Source organism: Microcaecilia unicolor, chromosome 7, assembly GCF_901765095.1.
Source record: "Microcaecilia unicolor chromosome 7, aMicUni1.1, whole genome shotgun sequence".
In the NCBI taxonomy this organism is placed as follows: domain Eukaryota; kingdom Metazoa; phylum Chordata; class Amphibia; order Gymnophiona; family Siphonopidae; genus Microcaecilia; species Microcaecilia unicolor.
The window spans coordinates 17696984-17724422 of NC_044037.1; the positions used below are offsets into that span (position 1 = coordinate 17696984).

Sequence of the window (27439 nt, forward strand, 5' to 3'; positions counted from 1 at the left end):
TGGCCCCCCCGGGTCCGGTTCAGTCTCTTGGCTGCCCTGGCTCCGAGTCACTTATTTTTCAGCCCACCGCTTTATTTGTATCTGAATAAGGAAGTTATCCCACTAATTCTAAAAATGTGCACTCAAATTTGTGACTAGCACACAAATTTGGTCATGCAAGTTGTACAATAAAACATCAGTTGCGCACATAACTTCTCCAATTAAGCGCCAATTATTGATGCTAACTGGCATAATTAGCAGTGAACGCGCGTAACTGCTCTTAGCCACTATAAGTTGCACGCTGAAATTTCAGAGTGTGAAGCTTCAAGGCTGGGTAGGTCAGGGGTATTAGGCTCACACCTATGATTAGGCACAAACACGGTTGTACACTAGTGACAGAATTTGAGCTTACTGCGCAGCATCTAAATTTTGGCGACCTTTTGAGAATTTACCCCTATATATTTACTGGGAGCTAAATAACTTTCTTTGGAAAATGACCCCATAATGGAAGGTCCAACCAAAAATGCATATTCCGCACTCAACACAGAATCTGTTGCAAACGGATACAGATTTTACCAGATGCCTGTATTTATCAAAGGGTTTTTAAATTAGGATATTTACGCTTCTCTGATGGCAGCATTTGGAAAGGAAAGCAATAGATGTAATTAAAATGAATAATCCAAGTCCCCTGATCAGCGATTTCTGCAGAAGCAGAGCGTGACGGCAGGTTAAGGAAACCAAGACCCATCACTTCCCCAAACAGACCTTAGGCTTCCAATCACATGTCTCATTGGTATTACTTTTCTCCATATGCTACTATATATTCGTCCCAGAGTTGTATTCTCTTTTCCGGAACCTTTTCAGCTTCCTTGCACCTACTGTTACCCTATTTTCCACTCTGTATACATTCCCTGGAGTTGGTACTCTCCTCTCCGGAACCTGTAAGCCACATTGAGCCTACTGCTATGCGGGGAAAATGTGGGATACAAAAATAAATAACCAATGAGATTTAAGGATCTGACCGGAACAGGCTTTTGCCTCAATCTGCCCTTTCTTGTTGACCAATTCTAAAAAGCACTAAGACAGGAGAGCAATCCCAATTAATTGGGCAGCTGGTGCACCGATATGGTCAGGCAATATGATGATAGATAGTGTTAATCTGACCACTTCTGATTTGTATTTTATTGATGTAATCTACTTTAGGTGTCTGTATTGTGCCTCAGGGATACAGTATGTAAAATTATCGATATAAAGTACAATTAGTCTACAGGATACACTAACCTGGCACTTGTCCCCTAAACAATACTGCCGTCCCGCAAACACCATGTACTCCGTTTTCTGAAGTTCTACAAAAGAGATTAAACAGACAAAAAAATGGGGGAGTTACCCACAGTAGACAGATATAAATCACACACTGTTCCCCTCCACCTTTTCTCCAAATCCATGGAAACCCATTACTTTGTGATGAAGGCACTGTTAAGTGACAAAACACACAAGTGATCTCCTAGTCACTACTGAATTGCCCTCCCCTTGTTCCTTTCTCACCCAGTACTTCCCTCACCCTTAATTGTCTTGTCTGTCTGTATTATTTTAGATTGTAAGCTCTATTGAGCAGGGACTGTCTCTGTGTCAGGTGTTCAGCGCTGCATGCGTCTGGCAGCGCTATACAAATGCTAATAATAATAAAATCTGCCAACCTCTTTTTCTACTTAAGTCTTGAGCTGCAGTTGGAGGAATTTTTGCTTCCCCACATGACCTCTGGCACTATAGGGGTAAATCTGTACAGGTCGCCTAGATTTTAGTGCCCAAACATGAATTCTATAGTGGCAATTAAGTGCTTAAGACCTCAGTAAGGCGAATAGCTTTAGGTTAAAGCACTAACACTCTCTCTATGGCCGGCGTAAATGTTTGCGCCTAAATGTGGCAGTTACACGTGTTAACCGACAGTATTCTAACAGTTTATGCATAAGGATCAATTAGTATCAACTAACTCCAATAACCACTGCTTACTGGTTGGTAGCATCAATTTGCACCTAATTAAGCAACTTATGAATGTAACCAGCACTATTCTATAAGCGTGAATCATTACACGTGCATTTAAGCATGAAAACATGTACACAAGATTACAGAATGAGGGTATATGTCCTGCATATTACACCCTCCCAAAATACTCCAGGTTGTTTTTTTTTTTTATTATTAATCAGAAATATTTAACAAGTACAATACTTGAAAAGTAACAGGCATATTAATTGACTAAAAACTCAATGACTATAATAAAATTAGTATAACAGGGAAAAAAAATATATACCGTATTTTTCAGACTATAAGACGCACCTAGGTTTTAGAGGAGGGAAATAGGAAAAAAAATTTTTTTCCTTTTTCCCTCCTCTAAAACCTAGGTGCTCCTGTGCATCTTGTCCGAGTTTTGGATCGCCCGCCCCTACTTACATGACGCGATGTTCCCTGGTGGTCTAGTGACGTCGGGGCAGGAAAGAGCCCCCTCTTTCCTGCCCAGCGCGCTGCTCTCCGTGCTCCTGACTGCTTCCTGACGGTCTCGGCGAGATTCAAAATGGCCGCCGAGATTCTCTCTTTCCTGCCCCGACGTCACTAGACCACCAGGGAACATCGCATCACGTAAGTAGGGGAGGGCGATCCAAAACTCGCTACCTTCGGACTATAAGACGCACCCCCCATTTTCCTCCCAAATTTTGGGGGAAAAAAGTGTGTCTTATAGTCCGAAAAATACGGTATATAAGCCTTCTTTAGACCACTACAATAGGAGAAGGAGATACATTTGAGACAGAATTTAAGGAATATTGTTAAGTTGTATATAGTTACACACACAATCAACCCGATTCATTAATACATTTATATCAATCCTTGAGATGTATTACTAAGCTGAAACCAACTTTTTTTGATTGATAAAGACATTTAGTTGTTCTGGTGAGAAGAAAATATATTTAAGTCCTAAATATTTAATCACACATTTACAGGGATAATTCAAATAGAAAGATGCCCCTATCTCTAGGGCTTCTTTGCTAAGGGCTAGAAACTAATACTCCGGGGTGTTAATGGTGGATTAGCACAGGAAGAGAATTTTCATGCACGGTGAATAGGCAGAGAAAAATGCATGGCTGCACAAGCAAAATCAGCACGGATTTAATTAAATTTAGAATGGGGAACAATAAAAAAAAAAAAAAACCAAAAACTACAATACAAGACAGAAGACATCCAGCTGGCATTAGAGGGGAGTAGAATGCTGCTGAATCTTGCAACAGGACTCAAATTCAAAAGTAGCAAACATGCCAATTTTAAATTGTATTACAATTTGTACAGAAAACAGACTACCCGTAGGCTCTACCACACTCCAGCAGCTTTTGATGTCCGTGACACACCCTAAAATTGCAGCAGGGAACAGATTGTGTGCAAATCACAGGGGCAATGGTAGCAGCAAGCTCCATTTTGACTACATTTAGATCAGCCAAAACCATGTCTACTCAGGAGCTCCTTGAGGTGTAAGATTAACAGATCTCATGCTGCTTTTCACAAAATAACGTAGACTGCAAACATAGTAACATAGTAAATGATGGCAGATAAAGACCTGTATGGTCCATCCAGTCTGCCCAACAAGATAATAATAATAATAATACCATGTAAATGAGTTTAACATTTGTATAGCGCTACCAGACGCACGCAGCGCTGAACACCTGACATAGAGAGACAGTCCCTGCTCAATAGAGCTTACAATCTAAAAATAATACAGACAATTAAGGGCGAGGGAAGTACTGGGTGAGAAGGAACAAGGGGAGGGCAATTGAGTAGTGGCTTGGAGCCAAAAGCAGTGGTGAAAAGGTGGGTTTTCAGCATAGATTTGAAAACAGGTAGAGATGGAGCTAGACGTACAGGCTCAGGAAGTCTATTCCATGGTATGTGATACTTTACTTGTATACCCGAGATTGATTTGTCCTTGCCTTTCTCAGGGCACAGACCGTAGAAGACTACCCAGCACTCTTCTTGTACTAAAAGTTCTGAAGATTCTGGAATCCTAAAGAGTTACAAGATTCCGGAATCCCAATTAGTAGCAACATTCCATGTAGAACCCCAAAGAGTAGCATAGTAAGTGACGGCAGATAAAGGCCTGTACGGTCCATCCAGTCTGCCCAATAAGATACTTTATATGTACACCCGAGTTTGATTTGTCCTTGCCTTTCTCAGGGCACAGACCGTAGAAATCTGCCCAGCACCGTTCTTGTACTAAGTTCTGAAGCTAACGTCAAAGAATTAAAATTGAAGCTCTGTTTGTAAACATCTCAAGAAAAAAAAAAAAAGGTAGTAAAATGTCTTAAGATAAAATGTGGTGTGGAAAAGCAATTTTTGATTTAAATTACCTTTACGACTGTCCAGCCAGACATCAAATTCAACATTCCTGTATATCTCTGGATCCAGGGCTTTCAACACCTTGTAGGGAAACGGCATCTTGGAAGGATTTTCTGAATACTTAAGACAATCAAAGTTAGGAGAATCGATACTTTTCTGACAGCACCTAAGATCACATATACTACGATCTTTCAGGCACCTGCAATTGGTTGAACTGATCACAACTGTTTCTCTAGGCTGGTGCCCAAAATGATTTTTTTTTACATCAAAACAGAGACACCATGGGAGCAATTCTATTTAACTTAGCGACTCATCTTAGATGCCCCAACGCAATGCGCCGAGCGCCAATTAAACAATGGCATCTGGGTACCAAGATTCCATTATAGAATGCTAGCGTTAAGTTAGCATGGGTGCACCTTACTTTAAGGCACAACCACTTCTGCCAGGTCAATGGAAGGTGTAAATGGCCACAGCTAAGTGCACCGTATGACACATGTAACTAATAGTATTCTATAAAGCTGTTGACATGTTCACAACCAGCCAATAATGTTCCACCCACATATAAGCCTCCCTCACAATTATGGGCAACTATACAGAATAGGGCATAGTGCACGTTAGGACAAAGGGCAGTCTAACCTTCAAATCAACGGTGCATACATGGAGATTTGAGCTGGCTCATGGGACCAGGAAAGGATGTATTCTGTCTACCTTGCTATTTGCATAATTATCTATTTTGGTGTCCCCTAAGGCAACAACTTGGGTGAATTGTTGGAGCCTCTTTCCGTTTTCCAAGTGGAGGCTAAAACCATTCTGTTTGCAGTTGTTATACTAGTCACCAGTTTCCGTGGTTTAATAAGGAGACTCAGAGTTTAGTAAGCAATTAGTTGTCCTAATGTGCCAAGACCTCTAATCCCTTAACTTTTATTCATCCAGGGGTAAGTTCCACAATTTACTGAATGGGTGTATCCCAAAATACATGTTGCTTAACAGCTTACCACCCTGCGTTTGGAGCCACAGATCTAAACAGAGTTGCATAAGTGGATTGGCCTCTAGGGAGAATTGCCTCGAGTTATTTTATTTTTTGTTACATTTGTACCCCAAACTTTTTCCCACTCATGGCAGGCTCAATGCGGCAGGCAATGGAGGGTTAAGTGACTTGCCCAGAGTCACAAGGAGCTGCCTGTGCCGGGAATCGAACTCAGTTCCTCAGTTCCCCAGGACCAAAGTCCACCACCCTAACCACTAGGCCACTCCTCCACTATTCCACTACTCTGGGAGCCCCATGGTATCACTAAGTAAACTGCTCGTCTAACCCAGCTTTTAGTCCCACCCCTTGGTCACCCCAACGCTGTTTTAAGTTGGGTCGCTCTATAGTACAGTGTGAAGTTAGGCACTGCCATACTGCCCTTTGTACTCTAGGGGGTTTGTGCTTCCAGATATATTGAAAAAAACAAACAAACAAACAACTTTATGGTGCAGTGTTCAAAAGAATTTGTCTGTAAGAGGGAATGGAAGGGCTGTGAACAAGTAGAGCAATTTGGTCTTACCCATTTTGATTGCATGCACTCTACCTAGCCATGTTACATTCAAGCCCTTCCAGTTCTCTAGCTCTTCCCATAATTTAAGAAGGGGTGGGTAATTAGCATCATAGAGTGACTAATTCTTCAGCAAGATTAACACAGGCATTTGGAAGTCCACTTACATGGGTATCAACACTGTAGCACTGCCCTGTCTTTTACTGTCAGATATATTCAGAAGTTCAGATTTTGCCACATTAGTTTTGAACCCTGATATTTCCCATAATCCTCGAGTGGTCATCACTATGGGAAAAGACGCCCATGGGTCCAAAATAGTGAATGAAACATCAGCAAATAGTAGGATATTGTGATGTATTTCCCCCCAATTCCCTCTCAATGTCGAACCATCCGAGCTAGAGGTTCCATTACCAAGGCAAATAGCAAGGTGCCTGTGCTACGACTCTGCACTTTCCCTTAAAAGTCATCAACCACAGGCACATTAAGTGGGGTCTGTACTTCCTGATGCCTATGTACAATCCCAAACTCTGAAATTAGTGCTTCAAAAATTCCGTGGCATGCTATAAAATCAATGAGCAGGCAGTGTTAAAACCGTGCAAGTAATTCACGGCTAAAACATCACCTCTCGTCAGTGCCTGATAAGGCAGGGTAATAATTTATATGACAGACTGACCCTGCCTAGTGCATCCCAGGGGCAGGGACGGGGTACCACCATATTGAAGATGACAACGCTAGAGGTAGGAGCGAGTGGACATTACACCTGCCTTATTTAAAGGTATGGGGTCCTACTAGACTACTAGGGAATTATTTGGCAGTGGGTAGAGGAAGGGGGTCAGATTGAAAAGGGGAGGTACTGCAGAAAGCAGTCTGGGGCAGGATGGTCAGGTTGGAGGGAGAGAGAGGGTGCTGCTAGACATCCAGTCCTCTCAACCAACGCTTCTACACCGTCCTAGACCTGGCAAAAAGTTTCCCCATGCACAACCCACATCTAACATTTTTTATTGAATGCTCAAGGAATTGTTAAGGACTGTTATTACCATGTGTTTTAATGTGGTGTGGAGTAACGGTTTCTGTGTGTGTTCACACCTGTGCAGAAACCATTTCTGAATTGCTCAGCCAGGAAACCCCATGGTAATGCTTTTCTGCATGGGCCCCCTCGGACCCATGCATGCTCTCACCTTCTCTTCCAGCATTCTTTAGCTTGTTCCCCCCTCCCCCTTCTGACTTTTCCCTCAAACCTTCTTCCCCAATCAGCACTTGGTTTTTCTTTCTTAGCCCCCTCAAGTGCAAGATCTCATTCCTCCTCCATGAATTTCACATGTCCCTCCCTCTCCCAGCTTCTCAAAACTTGCTGTAAACAATAAACCACACAGACCAGGATGCCAAATTCAGCATTCCCCCTCTTCTTTTCTCTCCTCTGACTTTCTTGTTTTGAAGCTCTCCTCCCTTCCCCACCCCCTAACAGTAGTCACTTGAACACCTAAGTGATAGCTTGGCTCTCTTCAGCAGAATGAAACCAAAAAGCTGTAGGAAGAACAGCAACTGCGCTCTACCTGCTGATATCAATCGCTACGAGACAGAAACGGATTCTTCTGTCCTGGTGCAGTCCCTCCACAAGTTGCCCAGGTTGTGTCAGCCCTGGCTGATATACAGTCATCCAAAATTACTACCGAGTTAATGCAGCACCATTGTAAGGGATGCACCATACCCAATCAAGGTATCAAAATGGTATTCCAACAGGTTTTACAGCTCGTACATTCCCTTTTGAAAGCCAAGATCATATGTTTGCATTTGTATTCAAGTAAAAAAAAAAAGTGGGAAAACCATCTGGGTGACAGCAATAAAAGGCAGGCAAAATTCATTTTCCTGAATGGAATAAGACAAAAAGAAAAAAAAAAACCAACATCTCTTATGTAGGATAAGGGAGGGCACCAAGGTCATCAGGCATGTGGCAGATGGGAATTACATGATTCTTAGACAAGTATATAGAATGCAGAACTGTGGTTATCACCCCCCCGAACAAACCTCGACTTAAAACCATTGGGAATTGGACATCACACCTTAACTTCTTCAGTTGCTTGTCTGCTTTTGTCTGGCGAGTTTTCACCGCTAATCCCATCCCACTCTTCCGCTCTGCACAGTTTTAAACAAACAATGACAACTTGTAAATTGAAAGCTGCACAACATACAGGCGTAACATAGTTTTCACATTTTAAAGCAGGAAACAGAATCAATGTCTCTCTCTCTCAAACATTAAAGGATGTTAACACAATCTAAAGGTCTTATCCATGTTTGCAGCTTTGATTGTCAGTATTAATTACGAGTGAAGTACAGTAGAACTTTAGTGATGGGTAAGAGATTACAAAAGTGAGCTACTACAACTCAACTCACACCCAATTATTTCTTCCAAACAGATTCAATCTGTTTCTGTCACAAAATCAAAAATGAAAGCCACAAAGAACAAAGCTCAAATTCACAAGACACTTTAAAGCTTTCACCCATCTACAAAGAAGGCGTTATTAAGCATGTGGGGATCAATGAACGAACCAACCTCTCAGGTATTACTACTACTACTACTATTTAGCATTTCTATAGCGCTACAAGGCGTACGCAGCGCTGCACAAACATAGAAGACAGTCCCTGCTCAAAGAGCTTACAATCTAATAGACAAAAAATAAATAAAGTAAGCAAATCAAATCAATTAATGTGAACGGGAAGGAAGAGAGGAGGGTAGGTGGAGGCGAGTGGTTACGAGTCAAAAGCAATGTTAAAGAGGTGGGCTTTCAGTCTAGATTTAAAGGTGGCCAAGGATGGGGCAAGACGTAGGGGCTCAGGAAGTTTATTCCAGGCGTAGGGTGCAGCGAGACAGAAGGCGCGAAGTCTGGAGTTGGCAGTAGTGGAGAAGGGAACAGATAAGAAGGATTTATCCATGGAGCGGAGTGCACGGGAAAGGGTGTAGGGAAGGTATCCATGATCAGAACAATCTTATTGCTATCCCACTATATCATCCTCTGTTAACAGAAAAAGGGGCTCATTTACTAAAACACAAGTTTTTGCACTTACCACTCCTTGGGGGGGGGGGGGGGGGGGGGTACTACAGAGCCCCCATATTACATGCCTCGCTAGATAACACACTGAACCTGAACTGTCTGCCGAGACTTGTAACGTGGGCCTGGTGCAGCCATTTTGTCTCCCCCAAAGTGCTGAGAAGATCACCAACAGCTAAAACGCAGAGGTTTTGACTTTAATTTTGGCTGTAAAAATTTCAGGTGAAACTCCTTAGCACAAGTTGGTAAATAGGCCCCAGTATAATTTTATTGCAAGAAAAATTCTAAAAAAAACAAAACAAAAGGACAGTGCGGGGAAGTACATGATTTAAGTCTGTGTGGTAAAAATCTTATCAGACACCCAACAGGTTGATCTGTTCATTGACATTTGCTTCATGACATTGCCTCCTTTACGTGGACATGTCCAGGCCTCACTTGAGCTTTGCATCAATATCCATTCCATTCCTCTCATTTAAAGGATTTACAGATGCTTTTGGACCCCTACAATCAACTCTAAATTATAGCAGAAAAACAGATACCCAAGTTTCAATCAATTTTGTCCATGTTTTTCATATAAAAACCGTTCTAGTCAAATAGTTTAATCATCAGTTTTTTTTCCTGCTCGGTTGGATTTGCAGCTCAGTGGGAAATGGCTTCTAGTAGGTTATGATGTCATGGGTAATCACATCAACCTCAGGGGCTACTGAAAGAGCAGATGAGAAGTTACTGCTTGGGGCATTGCCCACTATGCCTCATTAGGAGGCATGCATCAGCATTTCACTTCACCTCTGTGGCAGCAAGAGCTGAGCTCTTACACAGCTGCCTGTCTGTGTCCATGTCAGAGGGAGACACTGCCAGATGGTAGTACCATGTGAGGGGACCTACCTTTCACCACCAGCCCCAGCCCAAAGGCTACCCTGGGTGCTGGTAGGCCCAGCAAATCTGTTCACTCTCTTACACAGAAATGCCAAGGGGAAGTAATTCTGGAAGGAGATATTTTAGCACATGCTCTCAAGCTCCACCCCGACTCCTAGCTCCACCCCCTGTTCTACAGTTATTCCAGAAAATACCATATTTATACCAATCACAAGAGAGACTCTTACTCAACACCCTCACTTATCACCCCTACCACTGCAATTTCCCCACCCCTAGCTGTCTGTCCATCTGTCCAATTTAGATTGTAAGCTCTGTTGAGCAGGGACTGTCTTTTCATGTTAATTTGTACAGCGCTGCGTAAGTCTAGTAGCGCTATAGAAATGTTTAATAGTAGTAGTAGATGGATGAAAACTATAGATGACCATTTCCCCCATTCTTCCTGTCCCTTCCAAAAACTGACAATAATATAAACAGTGGTATGGACAAAGGCTCTCAAAATTAACACAGAAGTAATACTTCTCCCCCTTCATGCTCAAGTCAATACCCTAAAATTCATATAAAATAATGAAGCACAACACCGTGCTTCAAGAAGATGCCCAGAAAAAGTTTGTGTTGCGATATGCTGCTTATTTAGGGTTTTCCGCACTCATTATTCTGCCCCTTAACCACCTCCACCCCACCTACCTAAAAAGTCTTCAGATAAAAATAAGATGTTTCCAGTCAACTCCAGGCAGAGCAAGCCAATGGCAGCAATGACTAGGACAATTACCCAAGTAAAACTACTGTACCTTCTATCCTAATTCCCTCCCCCTACTCACTTTTACTATCCTTTCTCTTAAAAGACAAAAAAAGGAATCTAACTTTTGTTTAAAAAATAATTAACAATACCTACCTATATTCTGAAGAAGTTTTGTCATCTCTCTCAGGCAGGCTGTCATAGCTGGCATCCTCGCTCCCAACTGAAGGACTATTCCTGTTCTTCTTCGTGCCACTGCGGAACAACTCCACTGCAGACCTCAACTCTTCCTCATCCACTGCAAAGACCCCTTTGTACAGGGTCTCGTACAACACAGCTGGGTAAACCATATAACACTTTATCGAGAACATTCTATTCAGAACAATCTACAGTCAAATGCATAGTCTACACACAATCTAGTTCTGTATATCAGATCCACACATTTTGCTAAGTCATAAAATCTTATCATAAAGCACCTCCTAGATACCATATTGTTTCTAATAAACGCCCAGACTATTAGAATAAATGGGTTTTCTGAAGTCTAGGATGGGCTAATTAATGGAGGCACCATTTCTCTCCTCCATCCTACCCCCTATATTAACCAGCATTGCGCTCCTCCACCCTCCCCACCGGTCCAGCGCCATAACTGTGAGAATAGGTAAGAGATCCAATCATTATGGGAGGGGGAGGGTGGTGGAGAGGAATGCTGGTTACTGTGAATTCTGGGGAGGGGAAGTATTATTGGGGGAATCTAAATTTGGCTTTAATACTCTAAGAATTTATACTTTTTTTGATGCTGAAACAGGGGTTGGGCCATTGTTAAAAACAATATGGTCATTTAAACTAATCACAAATATTTTAAAATACTACTGAAAAAACAAAACAAAATTGGAACAAAAAAGTATTTAAAAGAAAAACAAACTTAAATCATGGCCGTTGTCACAAGTTGAAATCCAAGTGCTTACTATGGTATTGTCATTTGTGAAGTCTATTGGAGATGATGTTTGATTTGCAGTTTTTTTTTTTTCAGTTTATTGGTAGTATATTTTCAGACCATTGAATACGTTCATTTTAATATTTCAAGAGGCCAGTAATCCTTCATGGAGGCCAATACCAGTTAACATAACCCAATGTTGTAAGATGTAGAAATTTAAGCAATAATGAGCAAATGGCTTTCAAGTCACAGCGAATACGGAGCTAGAGGAGACATTACCTTTCCTGGGGGGGGGGGGGGGGGGGGGGGAGGCCTAAACTTCAGAAACCATGATTGATCCTTTCTTAGGAGAGTCTTAAGCAGACTACTCTGATTTGTCACTTGGGAGTCAGCATAGATTGCAATCGTTGGAGGAACCGACAAAACAAGTGATGCATAAAATCTCTGTGAAAGTTCAAAATGATCAGGCCAATTTACCGAAATCAAATTTAATAACTGCCAAATGTTTGGGTTCTGTTGTGTATATTGTGATCCAAGAATGATGCACCGGTGGATATTCCATCTGTTAGGAAATACAGATTGGTCACAACGCTCCTCAGTTACAGAATAAAGTACCAATATACAAGACTAGACGGTAGTCTTAAAATATGAAAAATTGTTCATAAGTCGATTACTTGAACAGTGGCAGAAGCAATTAAGACTTGAAAACAAGCATATTCTATGGCAGAAAAGGCGTTTATAGAGGATGTGCTAACTACAATGCTTCTCTAGGGTGCAGAAAGATGATTAGGTCCAGGGCTTTTCTTTTAGGGGGTACTAAGTACCGGCACCTTTTCCATTGTCTGCTAAAATTGACCCATGGACCCCAAGTTTTAATGAAAGAACTCAGGCTCTACACACTAATTCTGCCTGGTCATAGATTTTGTAACTGGTTGCAGGGGTCCTGGCTATTGTGGGGTAGATCCCTCAAGTGATTACCCCACCCCTGAAGGGTAGCCTGGCGTTTGAGTACCAGCACCTTTTTAGCAAGAAAAAAAAAAACCACCACACTGATTAGGTCACAATGGTTTTTATTGAAAACTCAAGGTAGTAAGGATGCTTTGTATTAGTTAGAATTGCTTTACTGAAGAGGTAAACTGCCTCTAATCAGCAGATAACGGAGGAGTAACAGTGAATTTGATGATGTAGATCAAATAGTAGCCAATGAGCTACCCCTATCAGGTCTTCCCACAAGTTGCAACAAATTCTTTCGAACACCAGTTGGAGTAAATGTTATCTTAAGACCTCTCAGAAGGGTTTCTTACACAAAAGTTACCCAACTATATAAATGTTTATCCAGTAATTTATTTTGTTTTAAGATTTATAAATTACTAGTCCGTCCTCATGGATGACTCCTTCTGGCAGGGACTGGTTCTCTTACAGAACCTGTTTCAAAATATTTAGACGTTTTTACATTTTGGTACCCTTAGCCTTTCATGTATTAGCGATTCTACAGATTTGATTTCCTAATATCTCTTTTTGGGCTAGTTAGTTTTTGGTAACCATGAACATCTCTTCCTTGTACATTAACATTCCACAGAGTGGGGCAATTTCAAGTGTTTAGATCTAGTATCCAGCACTACAAATTTTCCCGAGGCCAAGAAATTTTTGAGGCAACTAATGGAAGTCTGCTTTGAAAGCCGCACTGAACCTGCTATCGAGCGGGAAAGAGCGGGGTATAAATGCTACAAATAAATAAATAAATAAATAAACTGAATAAGCGTGTTTTTTTTTTCACATGGACTGGTAGTACAGTGTGGCAGAATTTTTGTAATTTCTATTTACATTCACAAATTACCAGTTAAGACCATTGAAGTTTTGGATCTCCATATTCACGGCAATGAGCAACCAACTATGTACTTCCATCTAATACCCTGGTACTATACTCCAATTTTCATCCTCTAATTCTGAGAGATAAACACACCAGAACAATTTTTCGACTCAGGCATTTAACTACAACTGTAGAGAAGTATCAGCCTCAGGCTCCGGCTACGTGGCATAGAGAAGTGACCTCCATGCTAGAATTTATCAAACACAACATGCTTTGTACATTAATCGGGATTTACTGTTGAAATCTAAATACCAGACTATACCAATATCTCAAATATATACGGAAGATGAATTGAGTGGTTTCTCTTTTTACCTTTTTCAGCTATGTCATATCACGTTAGAACCTCTGATCTTAAAAACCCCGGAACATCCTTGCTTTGCATTTATCTCTGAAAGCATGTCCACGTTTTATGTTCTGTCAAGGAAAGAATTTGAGATATTCTTACCTCCTCTTATTAATTGCCACTGTTAAATGAGTTGAACAACCGAAGAGATCTTTCTTACATCACCCATATGCATTCAAGTCTGATCAGTTTCACCATCCAGTATTACCTATTTTGCATCCATTTATAAAAGGGTCACTGACAGAAATACCGCTTGGTTATTTTTAGGTTCCCTGTAAGTTATTGTATATTAGACACAAGCCGTAAAGCCTGTTAAAACGGGCGACATTTTTGTTGTGAAAAATGAGAGTTAAGGGTTAATGACTTAAGACTTCAATTCTGAGTCTACTCTGTGTGTCTTGGGGAGTTATTTTGGACTCTTTGCTGTGTATAGAACACCAAGTTAATTTGATTTGTAAAGTTTTTTTGAACTTTGAAGCATAAGGAGTTATTTCCAGTTTGATTAGTTTAAAATTCTAGTTCAAGCTTACATACTAACTCAATTAAAATATTGTAACAGTTTATATAGTGATTCCGTCTGTCAGCTGTTTGTAAAGTTACAGACACTTTAGAATACATTGGCACAACTTTTGCCATGTACATAAATCTGAGCAAATCGCACCACTACTGATAAAGTTGTATTGGCTTCCAGTGGAAGGTCAAGTTATATTTTCGATCCTCTTCACAGTCGTTCCGTTTATTTGCCGGCTTTGCGTTCTCCAGTGGCACGCGTCCCTTCGGTTCTCAGAGCAGTCAGCTTGCAACCATGAGGCCGCTGAGCTGGAGCCGGCGGCTATCAGCTGCGCAGAGGCTGGCACTGTGGTTGGAGCCTCTGGTCAGAAGCCCCTTCGTGCATGAGTTGCGTTTCACTCCCTTGCAGAAAGTGAAAGCAAGCGTCTTGCTTTTCGGAAAAGGAGCCGTGGGCAGAGTGGGAACAGCCACTGGTGTGCCCAAGGGAGAAGGTCTCCTGTATGCAGGCGCGCCTAGTGCTCTGTTTCCAGGGCCGGAAAGGACGCCGTTAGAGCTCGTTTTAGCTCTGTGTAGGCTCTCCGTGTATTATAGTAGCAGTATTACATTTTGTAGCGAAGTATATTTTTTACTTGTTTGTATACATTGCTTGTGTGATTCCTACAGAGAAATCCTCAACTGTATCCTACTATATAAATACGCACGCGCGGCACGTCGGTCAGCGTTCATTTATATATAGTAGGATTCTTGTCCGATTAAACTCGGAATTGGGGAACATTTGAGTCAGATACAGATAAGGCTTCTTGTTCCCCACTGCATCCGCACGAGGTGGTATGTTTGGATGTACAATATTGAATTATAAAAGCATCCCAGCTTCCTCACTGAGAGGATATTGCTATGTTTTGGGCATGATGAAAAAACAGTGCTTACGTTTCCACAGGAACCCATCCCCACAAGAATTTAATGGTACATTTAAAAAAAAATCTGGCCGGCTCTCTGTCTCCCTCTGGGCTCAAGCCGCAACACTGCAGGCAAGGAAGGAACGGAACTTGAAACACTCTGGTGGGCACATATAAGACTTGTCTTTGATTTACTGGCACTGTGTGTTAAGAGATCACCTCATGCACACGCCAGTAGGTAGGTCAGGTGACATCTGATGCTCATGCCTGTGTCAAAGCTAAAGTCTGCGCATTAGCCCGGGAGCAGAGAGAATTAACAGTAACATAGTAAGTGACGGCAGATCAAGACCTGAACGGTCCATCCAGTCTGCCTAATAGTCACACTATCAATTCATGATTAAATCAACAATGAACGTGATTATATACTTGATTATGGTCTTTCTTTGGCATTTCTGGAACACAGACCATAGAAGTCCGCCTGGCTCTATCCTTATGTTCCCCAACTGCTGGAGTTGCTGTCAAAGCGCACTGAGACCTATTCGTCTTATTTGTGGGACACAGACCGTAAAAGTCTGTCCAGCACTGTCCTCATGTTCCAGCCACTGAAGTTGCTAAGCCCTTTCGAGCCCATCCTAAACCAGATTCCCACATATGAGACACAGACCATACAAGTCTGCCCAGTATCGGTCCTAGTTCATCACAGCTGGAGCTGCCATCTAAGTGTCACACGAAACATCCACACACATGCAGCCATTTAAGTTTACGTTTCTTATAACTTCATTTTCTAATTAGAGATCCTCTAATGTTCATCTCACACCTTTTTGAATTCCATCACCATTTGTGTGTCTACCACCTCCTTAATGGAAGGCTTTCCACATCTGTGCTGTTAAAGGAAGGAGGAGGAGAGGGAGACAGCACTCAAAGAACTTGATACTCGGTGGGTGAGAGACTGCCAAAGGTGCAGTTTCCGTTTCCATGGGAACCCCGCAGGAACTGCTTCTGCCCCCCCCCCCCCCCCCCCCATGGGAGCCCCGCAGAACTGCTTCCATCCCTGCGGGAACCCCGTTCCCATGCAAGTCTCTAGCACTAAGTCATTTTGAAGGCATATCTGCAGTAGGACAGCAGACATTTTGCTCTGTTATGTGATATTTAAATATATTATATACTGGAGAATATTACTTTTTTTGCAATAAGCGATGATTACACTCAATTTGATATTTGCCACATAGCTCTTAAGTATGAGCTTACCCCATTTTCCCTGTTTTGTAAGATTATACTTTTTTGCTATTATTTTTTCTGATGTTTCATAATATTTAACAGTCTTAGAAAATTAAATAAGGGGTGCTTTAGAATACTTTTTTTTTTTTGCTTTTTTACACATTTTCTGCATCCTTGTTTGTGGCAAGTTACGATTTTTCCCTTTGTTTGGAAAGCAGTAAAATCCGAGTGTACGCTTGTTACAATGCTGTTCACCACAATGCTTACTTTTAAGCCAAGTTTCCGTACATCATAATCCTACACAGTGAAGCAAACTTGTGGGGGGTCAACTGAAGGACTTGTTTTCAAAACCCATTAAGTCCATGTTAGTTGCACTGGACTTGGGTGTCCTTGTTATAGGCACCCATGTTGCTTTAAAAAAAAAACAAACAAAAAAAAAAACCACACAGTATACATCGATGGAGATTTACATTATTAGTATCTGTCTTTGAGCAAGACGTGAATGTTTTACTACAATTGTATTTTCAGAATTAAACTATTTTTTGGTCAAAATATTTGGATGTTTCTGGATGTTACTAAGACAACACAAGAGGGAAAACGTTTATAACATTAAAACAGACTAAAGAACTGGTAGGCAGATGATCAAAAGCCCCGTGCTGTTCCAAACAGCACTCTAAAAATAGCGCTGGAACAGTGCAGGGCTTTACCGGGCCTATGATCAGAGAATTGCATGTAAATTTAAGCACACAATTTTCTCTCTGATCATAGGGTAGAAGTGCAGGAGGGTTGTGCCTGAGCAAATCCTTCCACAAAAGCCTAGACCTGTCAAACACAGGGGCTGGATGTCCATGGGACCACCAGACTCCAACTACCCCCCACCCTGAGCCAAGCAAAACGGAGGCTGGCGGTCCAGTGGACCTCCAGTCCCCCCCCCCCCCCCCCCCCACACACACACACACAAACAGGTTCGGGGAGGCTGGAGATCCGGTCGGTCTCCAGTCCCCCTTAACCTCCTCCAGCATCTTTCCGATGTACCTGGTGGCCAAGTGGGCCGTAGGTAAGTCCCCTCCCCCACCTGGTGGTCTAGCGGCCCTTCCCCACCCCCTACCTGCAGTTGGAGGAGGGAGATGGCTGCCCTGCTCTTCCATCGGTGCCGCCTGGAAAATGGCAGCACCCAGCCCTGCCCACCATGGTTGTTTCACATGCTCGGGGGCTCTGCTCATGGGGCGGTAACAAATGCAGGCGCTAGTATGGCGCTAATAGCCTCTAGCGCCTGTGTTTGCTTCTGATCGACCCATGGGTGCTATATGTTTGTTCAGTTAACCATATAAACAGGGTAAAATGTCTTTTTTGCTCCCAAGCAACTGAATTCTTTTTTAGATATGAAGTTGGTTATAATTGCATCCTTGTAAATTGAACTGCATTGTTAAACTGGTGACAGGGAATAGTTTGTGTTAAGGACTTTTCTTCAATTCTTTTCATATTATTTTTCTCTTCTTAGTTATCTGGATGTCCCACCCCTTCCACGTTTGTGGTCTAAATTAAGAGCTAAAAATGTTTCTTCTAGTTTTTATTTACATTAATAGTAACTAATATTTTTCTTCATAATTTTTTTTCGCTGTGTATTGCCTTAAACTAGTGTAGCTCACTTGCTTTCTCTATTCCTTCGGTACCTGAGTCGGAGAATCGGGACGTCCCTTTAGATTAGGCTCCTCTTCCTGGTCTCTTCAGCCAATCAAAGCGGGCTTAGCTGGCTGTTGTCAGCGAAACGCGCTCTGATTAGCTGAAGAGACCAGGAAGAGGAGCCTAATCTAAAGGGACGTCCCGATTCTCCGGCAACCAGGAAAATAGAAAAATTTCGCTGTGGAGGGGTAAGTAGCGCGGCTAAGACTCTCAAGAAGGGGGAAAAAAAACACGAGCGCCGGCAGAACAAAAAACTGCAAAAAAAAAAAAAAAAACGTCTCTCAGAAGCGCAGGGAGAGTATGTCCTTAAAGGACGCCCCTCACATGCGCTCCCTGCTTTTTTCTTTTTTACCTTTTTTGGGGGCCCTTTTCCTTTCCGATTCCCTCACAGGAGCCCTAACAAGAGGTCAGACATCTCGTTAGGGTTCCTATGGTAAGGAAATCAGAAAAACGGTAGTGCATCTCATTATAATGGGCTGCAACGGTAGTGCAGCTCATTATAATAGCTTTTCAAACATTTGCATTCCGTTTTCGTTGCCTGCTACCGTGGCAGGGAAAATGCCCTTAGTGCATGCCCGGGGTGAACTACTTGCGTTTTAAACTGGCTGGAACCAGTTTAAAACGCAAGTTGTGGGCTCGTTAGGTTTTGTGCATCTGGGCCTTAGTCTCCAGCCAGCACCTCCCAGCCATCCACAGCCCCTGGGAACAGTTTTTAATTGAAAAAAAAAAAAATAAAGTCCATTGGATAGGCTAGGCACACAGGTTCTCCTGCAACCTTGCCTCTCTTCCTCTGGCTGCATGGACTGATGCAACCACTGCAAGCTTTCTTTTTCCAGCCCCTGCAGAGACACTGTCCTACTGCTTGATGGATCCTGCCGTTTCTTTCTCTGGACTGAAGCTATTGAAGTTTTTACTTCCCATTCCTCATGATGAATTCTACAATGCACAGAACCTCCCTCAGGAGTAAAAATAAATACTTACAATCAGGTCTACCCACAAATGTACAAATTTTCTAAGGTGTAAACCTGTGTCCCCGACTCCAACCATATACATGTATGCAAGTATTAAGAGCTTTGTGGTCTTAAAAAAAAAAAAAAAGTCTGTATGCCTTTGCATCTAACTTCCTTGAATGTAGCGGAGAATAAGAACACAGAATACTACTTTTTTTTTTTTTGGGCTCCCCGTTTATAGGATTGATCTCCTCCCATGTGTTCGTAATGAAGAATCTTTCAACAGATTTAAATCTTATTTAAAAACCATTTGTTTACTGCGGCCTACAGCTCTTGATTGAGGTCTGATTGTCTCCTTGGTTGCCCATTTGTTTGTTTGGTTTTTTTTTTTTTTTTTTACTTGTTTGTTTGCTCTGCTGTATGGAGTTCCTCTCCTGTTTCAAAATGGCGTTCTGTCTACCACATTATTTTGTGTTCTTAGATTTGCACACCGCTTTGATCTGCCAGCCAGAAAATGCGGTTTTACAAACAAACATGATGAAAGACGGCATGTTTTTAAGTTGATTTTTTGATTATTTTATGATCGATGTACCCACCTAGAAATGTAGATTGTATAAATAACACTTACACATATAGTCCCCCCCCCACACACACACACTCCTGAAACGCCTACAGGCAAATCAAGTAAAGGCAGGCCTGCCCTACAACTTAAGAGTCCTTCACCATTACTGGACACATGCCAAAAATGCTTTACATGTTTACAGCCATTAGGCAGCAGTTCTGTGATATTTTGGTCCAGGATTCTTTGTAGTGCGTAAATCATTGAGATCCTACAAGTTCTCAATTCACATATTTTAAAATCGAAAGAAAGAAGCAAAGAAATCCTGAGTTTGTTGTGGGGGAGATGTTTCCTTACAAGGCTGCAGGGGTGAATGAAATTAGCATCAAATTAACAGAATCACAGTACTTAAGGGTGTTGGAAATACTGAGAGGTTTAAACTATTTATGACTCATTACAGTTGTATTAACACCTTCAGCTAGCAGTTATGACAACCAATTAGAACTAGCATCAATATATTTTTGTAACACCTCCAGGAGCTCATCTTTTGCTGATACTACTCCAGGAACCACTGCGATTTGTGCTTCATAAAGAAATGTTCGTTACAAAGCACACTTGAGTTTACTTCATCTTTGTGAACATGAAATCAAATCAAATTATGCAATATAATGTGACCTACTGGTCACTTGACCAGGGCCGTGCCGATACGGTAAGCGGGGTAAGCCCCGCAGGGGGGGCGCCGACCTCTGGAGGGCGCCGCCGCGGTGCTTACCTGAGCTCCCTGCCACCGAGGCCTTTAAATCTTTTACCTCCGGTCGCAGCAGCGTCAGTGAAAGCGCTGCCGACGTCGTCTCCCTTCCCTTCGCGCTCGTTGGTTCCCTCAGTGTCCCGCCTTCTTCTGACGTCAGAAGAAGGCGGGACACTGAGGGAACCAACGAACGCGAAAGGAAGGGAGACGTCAGCAACGCTTTCACTGACGCTGCTGCGACCGAGGTAAAAGATTTAAAGGCCCCAGGGCGCGGAGCTGAGGTAAGGTAAGGGCAGAGAGGCATGGATGGGAGGGCAGGGCCCAGGGAGAGGACAAATTGCTGGAAATGGAGGGGAGGATTGCTGGCTATGGATGGAGGAGGGAAGGGCAGAGAGGGACAAGGATGGACATGGATGGGAGGGCAGGGCCCAGGGAGAGAGGAGAAATTGCTGGAAATGGATATAGAGCAAGAAATGAAAAAGAAAGGAGGAAAGGAAAGAAATAAATGGAAAGGAAGCCCTGGAAACTGAGTTAAGAGGACAGATAGCAGCAGAATCAGATACTGGGCCAGCATGATCGGATAAAGAAAGTCACCAGACAACAAAGGTAGAAAAAAAAACCATTTTATTTTCATTTTAGCGTTTGGAATATGTCCACTTTGAGAATTTACATCTGCTATCTTATTTTGCAGTGTATAGCAATTTGTTTCTAAGAATATTGCTGACAATTCCTTTCAGTGTGGCAAGTGGTGAGCGATCATTTTCACGGGGGGGGGGGGGGGGGCCCAAAGACCCTAGGCACGGCCCTGCACTTGACTATGATAAGTCCAGAAGATCTATAGCAATGTTTTACAATGAGTACGAGAATGAGTGCATCTTTCTATGTATATTTTAGCATTTATTTCATTATCACTGCTTGTGCCAAATTTGTAGTATTTCAAAAGATCACTAGGAAAAGGATACTGAAACTAGAATTGTTTTGAGTTATTGATATATTCTGTCAGGGTGGTTGCTTGGGGAAGATGAGACAATACTAGTTTTATGTATATGCACTTTTGTTTTGTTTGTACTTCATTTTGGACTTTTTGATGAGGCAAGTAATCAAATATAAATAGAATTAAACCTTTAAAGCTTCAATAAGCCCTGCTCATAGGCAAAAAAACTGGAATGTAATTCTCAATATATTAGATTATCTGAATATAGGATTCTTTTAGACATTACTATATTATTGAGTGCAAGACTGCTATATTTTCTCTTTACAGATTATACACAAGCAAGTTATTTCCCTTGAAGAAGCTTTCAGTGAAATGGGACGCCATCAGGATTTAAACCAAATCCAAGTGTGTGTGTTTTGTTTTTTTTTAACAATTTGAAAGTGATGACAGTTTACAAAGCGTTTTGATTTATGCACTAATTTTATTGTTGGAGGTTTTTGGCCTACTACTACTATTTAGCATTTCTATAGCGCTACAAGGCGTACACAGCGCTGCACAAACATAGAAGAAAGACAGTCCCTGCTCAAAGAGCTTACAATCTAATAGACAAAAAATAAATAAAGTAAGCAAATCAAATCAATTAATGTGAACGAGAAGGAAGAGAGGAGGGTAGGTGGAGGCGAGTTTTTACAAGTGGTTACGAGTCAAAAGCAAAGTTAAAGAGGTGGGCTTTCAGTCTAGATTTAAAGGTGGCCAAGGATGGGGCAAGACGTAGGGGCTCAGGAAGTTTATTCCAGGCGTAGGGTGCAGCGAGACAGAAGGCGCGAAGTCTGGAGTTGGCAGTAGTGGAGAAGGGAACAGATAAGAAGGATTTATCCATGGAGCGGAGTGCACGGGAAGGGGTGTAGGGATGGACGAGTGTGGAGAGATACTGGGGAGCAGCAGAGTGAGTACATTTATAGGTTAGTAGAAGAAGTTTGAACAGGATGCGAAAACGGATAGGGAGCCAGTGAAGGGTCTTGAGGAGAGGGGTAGTATGAGTAAAGCGACCCTGGCGGAAGATGAGACGGGCAGCAGAGTTTTGAACCGACTGGAGAGGGGAGAGGTGACTAAGTGGGAGGCCAGCAAGAAGCAGATTGCAGTAGTCTAAACGAGAGGTGACAAGGGTGTGGATGAGGGTTTTGGTAGAGTGCTCGGAAAGAAAGGGGCGGATTTTACGGATGTTGTAAAGAAAGAAACGACAGGTCTTGGCAATCTGCTGGATATGAGCAGAGAAGGAGAGAGAAGAGTCAAAGATGACCCCAAGGTTTCGAGCTGAGGAGACAGGGAGAATGAGAGAGCCATCAACAGAAATAGAAAACGGGGGGAGCGGGGAGGTGGGTTTGGGGGGGAAAATGAGAAGCTCGGTTCAGGTCATATTTAATTTCAGGCCTATAATTATATTTAGTCTGTTGTGAGAAATTTTTGTACTCTACATCACATCCATGGACATTGTTTCTGGAGGTCTTTTCCTCCATTTGCACTCTTACTTTATTTCCATTCACATTTTTACGAACTGAAATATATTTATTTATTGCATTTGTATCCCACATTTTCCCACCTATTTGCAGGCTCAAATACTGCTGATGGCTCTTGGTCAGTAGGAGCAGAGCACTCAGTAGCTCATTGTTCAGTGGCAAACCCTTGCTTGGATTTGAGCTTGTCATGCTGTGAGGACTTCCAGCGGTTCTCCTCATCACTGATGCAAACATTGGTAAAGTTAACTACTGGCAGGGCCTCCCAAAGTGGACAGGTCTCAGCTAAAATGCAAACTAAAACAACCCTGTCATAGGACACTGTCCGTGGCAGAAGACCACACCTTCTGTGACAGTGGTCTTCTGATTAATTGCCCAGAAGAAAGGCCTGGCAATCTACTTCCATATCTTGCCACAAAAACTCAGTGATGGTTACAATGAAAAATTGCAATATTCCACTGGAAAATAAGCCTCTCAGGTCAGAAGGCACTCAATGGGCTACTGGGGAAGACGTCAGCGTAAAATTGACATTTGTGAAGCATTTGAAACAAAGAACTTATGTCATCAGCCTACCGACATGTATGTGCATGAAGTCAGAAACTGCAAAGATGGCTTACATATTGGGACATGAAACATACAAAGCAGGACATGCTCAAGACTCTGTTGGGTGTAAGTAAACTGAAATGTATTGGCATTGGTCACTTGAATCTGATGAGCACATGGTGTACTACACCAGAAATTAAATACAAAGAAGAAATAGTGTTGCAGTTATAATTAGCAAGCTTGCAAGAAATGTGGAGGAGTGGCCTAGTGGTTAGAGCACTGGTCTTGCAATCCAGAGGTGACCGGTTCAAACACTACTGCTGCTCTTTGTGATCTTGGGCAAGTCACTTAACCCTCCATTGCCTCAGGTATAAACTTAGATTGTGAGCCCTCCTGGGACAGAGAAATATCCAGAGTACCTGCTACTGAAAAAGGTGTGAGAAAAATCTAAATAAAGAAAGATTCTAGAATTCTAAAGAACAACAAGATTCCATGCAGAATTTCAAAGTGTAGCAACATTCCATGTAGAACCCCAAAGAGTAACAAGATTCTTTGGGGTAGAGGAGTGGCCTAGTGGTTAGAACACTGGTCTTGCAATCCAGAGGTGGCCAGTTCAAATCCCACTGCTGCTCCTTGTGATCTTGGGCAAGTCACTTAATCCTCCATTGCCTCAGGTACAAACTTAGATCATGAGCCCTCCTGGGACAGAGAAATATCCAGAGTACCTGAATGTAACTCACATTTAGCTACTACTGAAAAAGGTGTGAGCAAAATCTAAATAAAATAAAAAATATATAAATGCAGTCAGGGAATACTCAATTTCTATTTGTCTATAAGGAACGCCCATGAATATAACTAATATACTGTATATATATATATATATATATATATATATTACACACACATGCTAACTAATACAGAGAAAGACGTGATGGGGCTCATTTTCATGTCACTTGGACATACAAAGTACTGTACCATAGGTTACTATGGTACTTTGTGTGTCTACGTGCTTTGAAAATGAGCCCCCCAAGTACAAGCAAACAAGGTGTATCGATAGTCATGGGTGAGTGGAACATAAACGTTGGGAAGATGAAGATCAGGTGATTGGAATAGATACACTCAGCAACAGAAACATTTGATTAAGATGACCAAATTCTGCAAGACCAACCACATAACACCTTCTAGCAATACCAGCGACAATTTACATATGGTACATATGGACTTCACTCAATATATACATCTGTGGAAATCAGTGATGGAAAAGCTAATTAACAAAGAAATCCTGGAGCTGATAGTAGTACAGATCACCAGCTACTAGTATGCAAACTAAAGTTGAAAAAGAGTAAGCCTGTTATGAATATAAACAAAACATGGTCTTGAAATTATACCAGAACAAATTAAAGACTGTCTGAATCTGAATTACCACTTTAGTATGCAAAGTAATCAAGAAGTTGTCAAACTTAGCTGGAGCTTCCAAAATACCACAAGACAAAGTGGAGTATACAACAAGCATGCAAGGAAATAGAATCCGAAAGAGAGAGGAAGAATTACATTGATTTTTCTAAAGCAAAGAAAAATAAGAAAAAATTCTAGCCTCAAATTATAATGTTTAAGACGCTCAAGGATCCATGCTGAATGATGGTGAGAAGATCAAGTGGAGGGGAAAAAAAAAAAAGCAGCGAGTCATACCACACACACACAAAAAAAAATCAAACGGGTCAATAGTCATTTCAACCTGTACGTTATGATCAGGAACTACTGGTGATGAAAAAAAAAGGCAAAGCAGTACTGAAAACAAAGAATGAAGCACTGGGCATTGTTGGCATTCCCACTAAGTATATGAGGCTCTGCCAGGAAAATCAGAAGACACCATGGCTGACTGAAAAGATCTATATTCATACCAATACTGAAGAAAGGTAAATCGAATTGACTGGAACCGATTACACAATCGCTCTGATCCCACATACCAGAAAGATTCTTTTCAAAATAAGAACATAGGACTAGCCATACAGGTCCATCTAGCCCATTCTCCTGTTCCCAACTGTTCTCCAGTGGCCAATCCTGGTCACAAGTACCCGGCAGAAACCCAAATAGTAGCAAGATTCCATGCTATCAATCCCAGGGCAAGAAGTGGCCTCCCCATGTCTGTCTCAATAGCAGACTATGGACTTCTCCTCCAGGAACTGGTCCAAGCCTTTTTAAACCCAGATACACTAACTAGGAGTGGCCTAGTGGTTAGGGTGGTGGACTTTGGTCCTGGGGAACTGAGGAACTGAGTTCGATTCCCACTTCAGGCACAGGCAGCTCCTTGTGACTCTGGGCAAGTCACTTAACCCTCCATTGCCCCATGTAAGCCGCATTGAGCCTGCCATGAGTGGGAAAGCGCGGGGTACAAAATGTAACAAACAAACACATACTCCAGCAATGAGTTCCAGAGTTTTAACTATTTGTTGAGTGAAAAAAATATTTCCACCTTCAACCATACCTGAAACAAAAAACTGCCTGAACTTCAAGCAGGGTTCAGGAAAGGGCAAGAAACAAGAGACATCATGGATACGAGATGGATCCTTGAAAAGAAAGATACCAAAAAGGATACCTATGTAGGTGACTACAGCAAGGCCTTTACCTGCATAAAATCATGAACTACTCTGGGCTATATTAAGAAGCATGGACATCCCAGAACACCTAACAGTTTTCATCTTTTGTATTGAATTTCTTATATACTTTGTCCAAGCCTGAAAGCTATCGAAGTGGCATACAAGAAAGAACCAACAGTTCAAATGGAACAAGGAAAAACAGATTGCTTCAAAATTCAGAAGCGTTGTATGATATGGCCGCATTCTTGCCCCATACCTGTTCATCTACATGAAGAAACCTGGAGGTGTGAAGACTACAATCTTCACTATGACGACAGCACCACATCATTGGTTGAAAAGAAAGACCTGAAACATCCAATCAAGATTAATGGAACTGCACCTTAACATGAAGGCAAAGATCCTGACAACTGATAAAATTAATTTCATTCTTGATGAAATCAACAAAACAAGCAGTCAAGAAATCCAATGGATGTATCACTCTTGGTAGTAGAACAGTTAGAAGACCCTAGACAAGCTCAAGTGCAAAGATGTATTGCTCACCATATACAAATTCAACCTGTCCAAGCCACGTTATTTTCAATGTCATATTGACGAGAAAGTTGGACAGTGAAGAAGCAAGACGGGAAGAAAAAAAAAAAAAAATCAATGCCTTCAAACCATGGTACTAGAGAAAAATAATATAGACTACCTGAGGAAGTAATCAAATCAGTACTGGAGGAAATCATCCCTAAACTTTCCATGGAAGCTCAAATTTTTCATACTTCAGATACATCATACCAAAAGAAAGACCAGACATCATGCATGGCAAAATTGAACATAAATGCAAAAGAGCAAGACCAGCAATGCAATGGAGTGATACAACAGCAGCTATAAATACCACTCTATCAACCATTAGTCACCTGACTGAAAACCATACACAGTTCAGGGCAACTGTTCACAGAGCTGCCATGAGTCAACACTGACTTGACGGCACTTCACAGCTCCTACCCAACAGAGTGGCTCTCCTTCACAGGCAGCTGCAGCAAAGTTTGAGGGGAATAGAGGGAGGGGCCTTTGATTCCTTCCTAGTTGGCAGCAGCAATGACTCTTTCAGCATGGCTCTTCATCCTTAGTGGTTGTGGCACAAGGTCCTTCCAGCTACGACTTGGTCATCAATAGCAGGCGAGAGAGAGCTTCCCCTGGGATCTCTTTCAGTAGCAATGACCATTTAAAACTGCTCCAAGTTTAGCATATAGTTTCCTCTTTAACCTGTAGCATCATGTTGCTGTAAAATGCGGAAGGATCACTGGGTGGTGAGAAATAGGGGCAGCAATGAATGTTATCTGGTAGGCAACCGGGTAGAAAATATGTGGCACACTGTTTGAGAAGCCCTGTCCCTACTGGATTTTGCTTTAGGATTTATTTGCCTTTCTAAATACAAACTCAAAGTTATGTTAAATTCAGCTACACCTGTTAACACCGATGACAATATAGGAAAGAGCGAGCCAGGGTACTGCTGAAAATTGAACAAATGTTTGTACTAGAAACTATTACTTGATCCCCTGTTCCAGACAGTTTACAATTTTAGTTTGTCATCCACTGCGTCAGATG

At 42.0% G+C, this 27439-nt stretch overlaps 1 protein-coding gene across 2 annotated transcripts in view; it reads right to left on the reverse strand.

The window, feature by feature from the left end:
- The window catches only part of LOC115473858 (putative bifunctional UDP-N-acetylglucosamine transferase and deubiquitinase ALG13), a 153549-nt gene that overhangs the window by 72136 nt on the left and 53974 nt on the right, over positions 1 to 27439 (reverse strand). For both annotated transcript variants that reach the window (XM_030209005.1, XM_030209004.1), the window contains 4 exons: positions 10707 to 10887; positions 7952 to 8024; positions 4368 to 4476; positions 1261 to 1325 (listed from right to left, as the gene is read on the reverse strand). In XM_030209005.1, coding sequence (XP_030064865.1) covers positions 1261 to 1325; positions 4368 to 4476; positions 7952 to 8024; positions 10707 to 10887 — 428 coding nt within the window. The remainder of the gene's footprint in view (positions 1 to 1260; positions 1326 to 4367; positions 4477 to 7951; positions 8025 to 10706; positions 10888 to 27439) is intronic.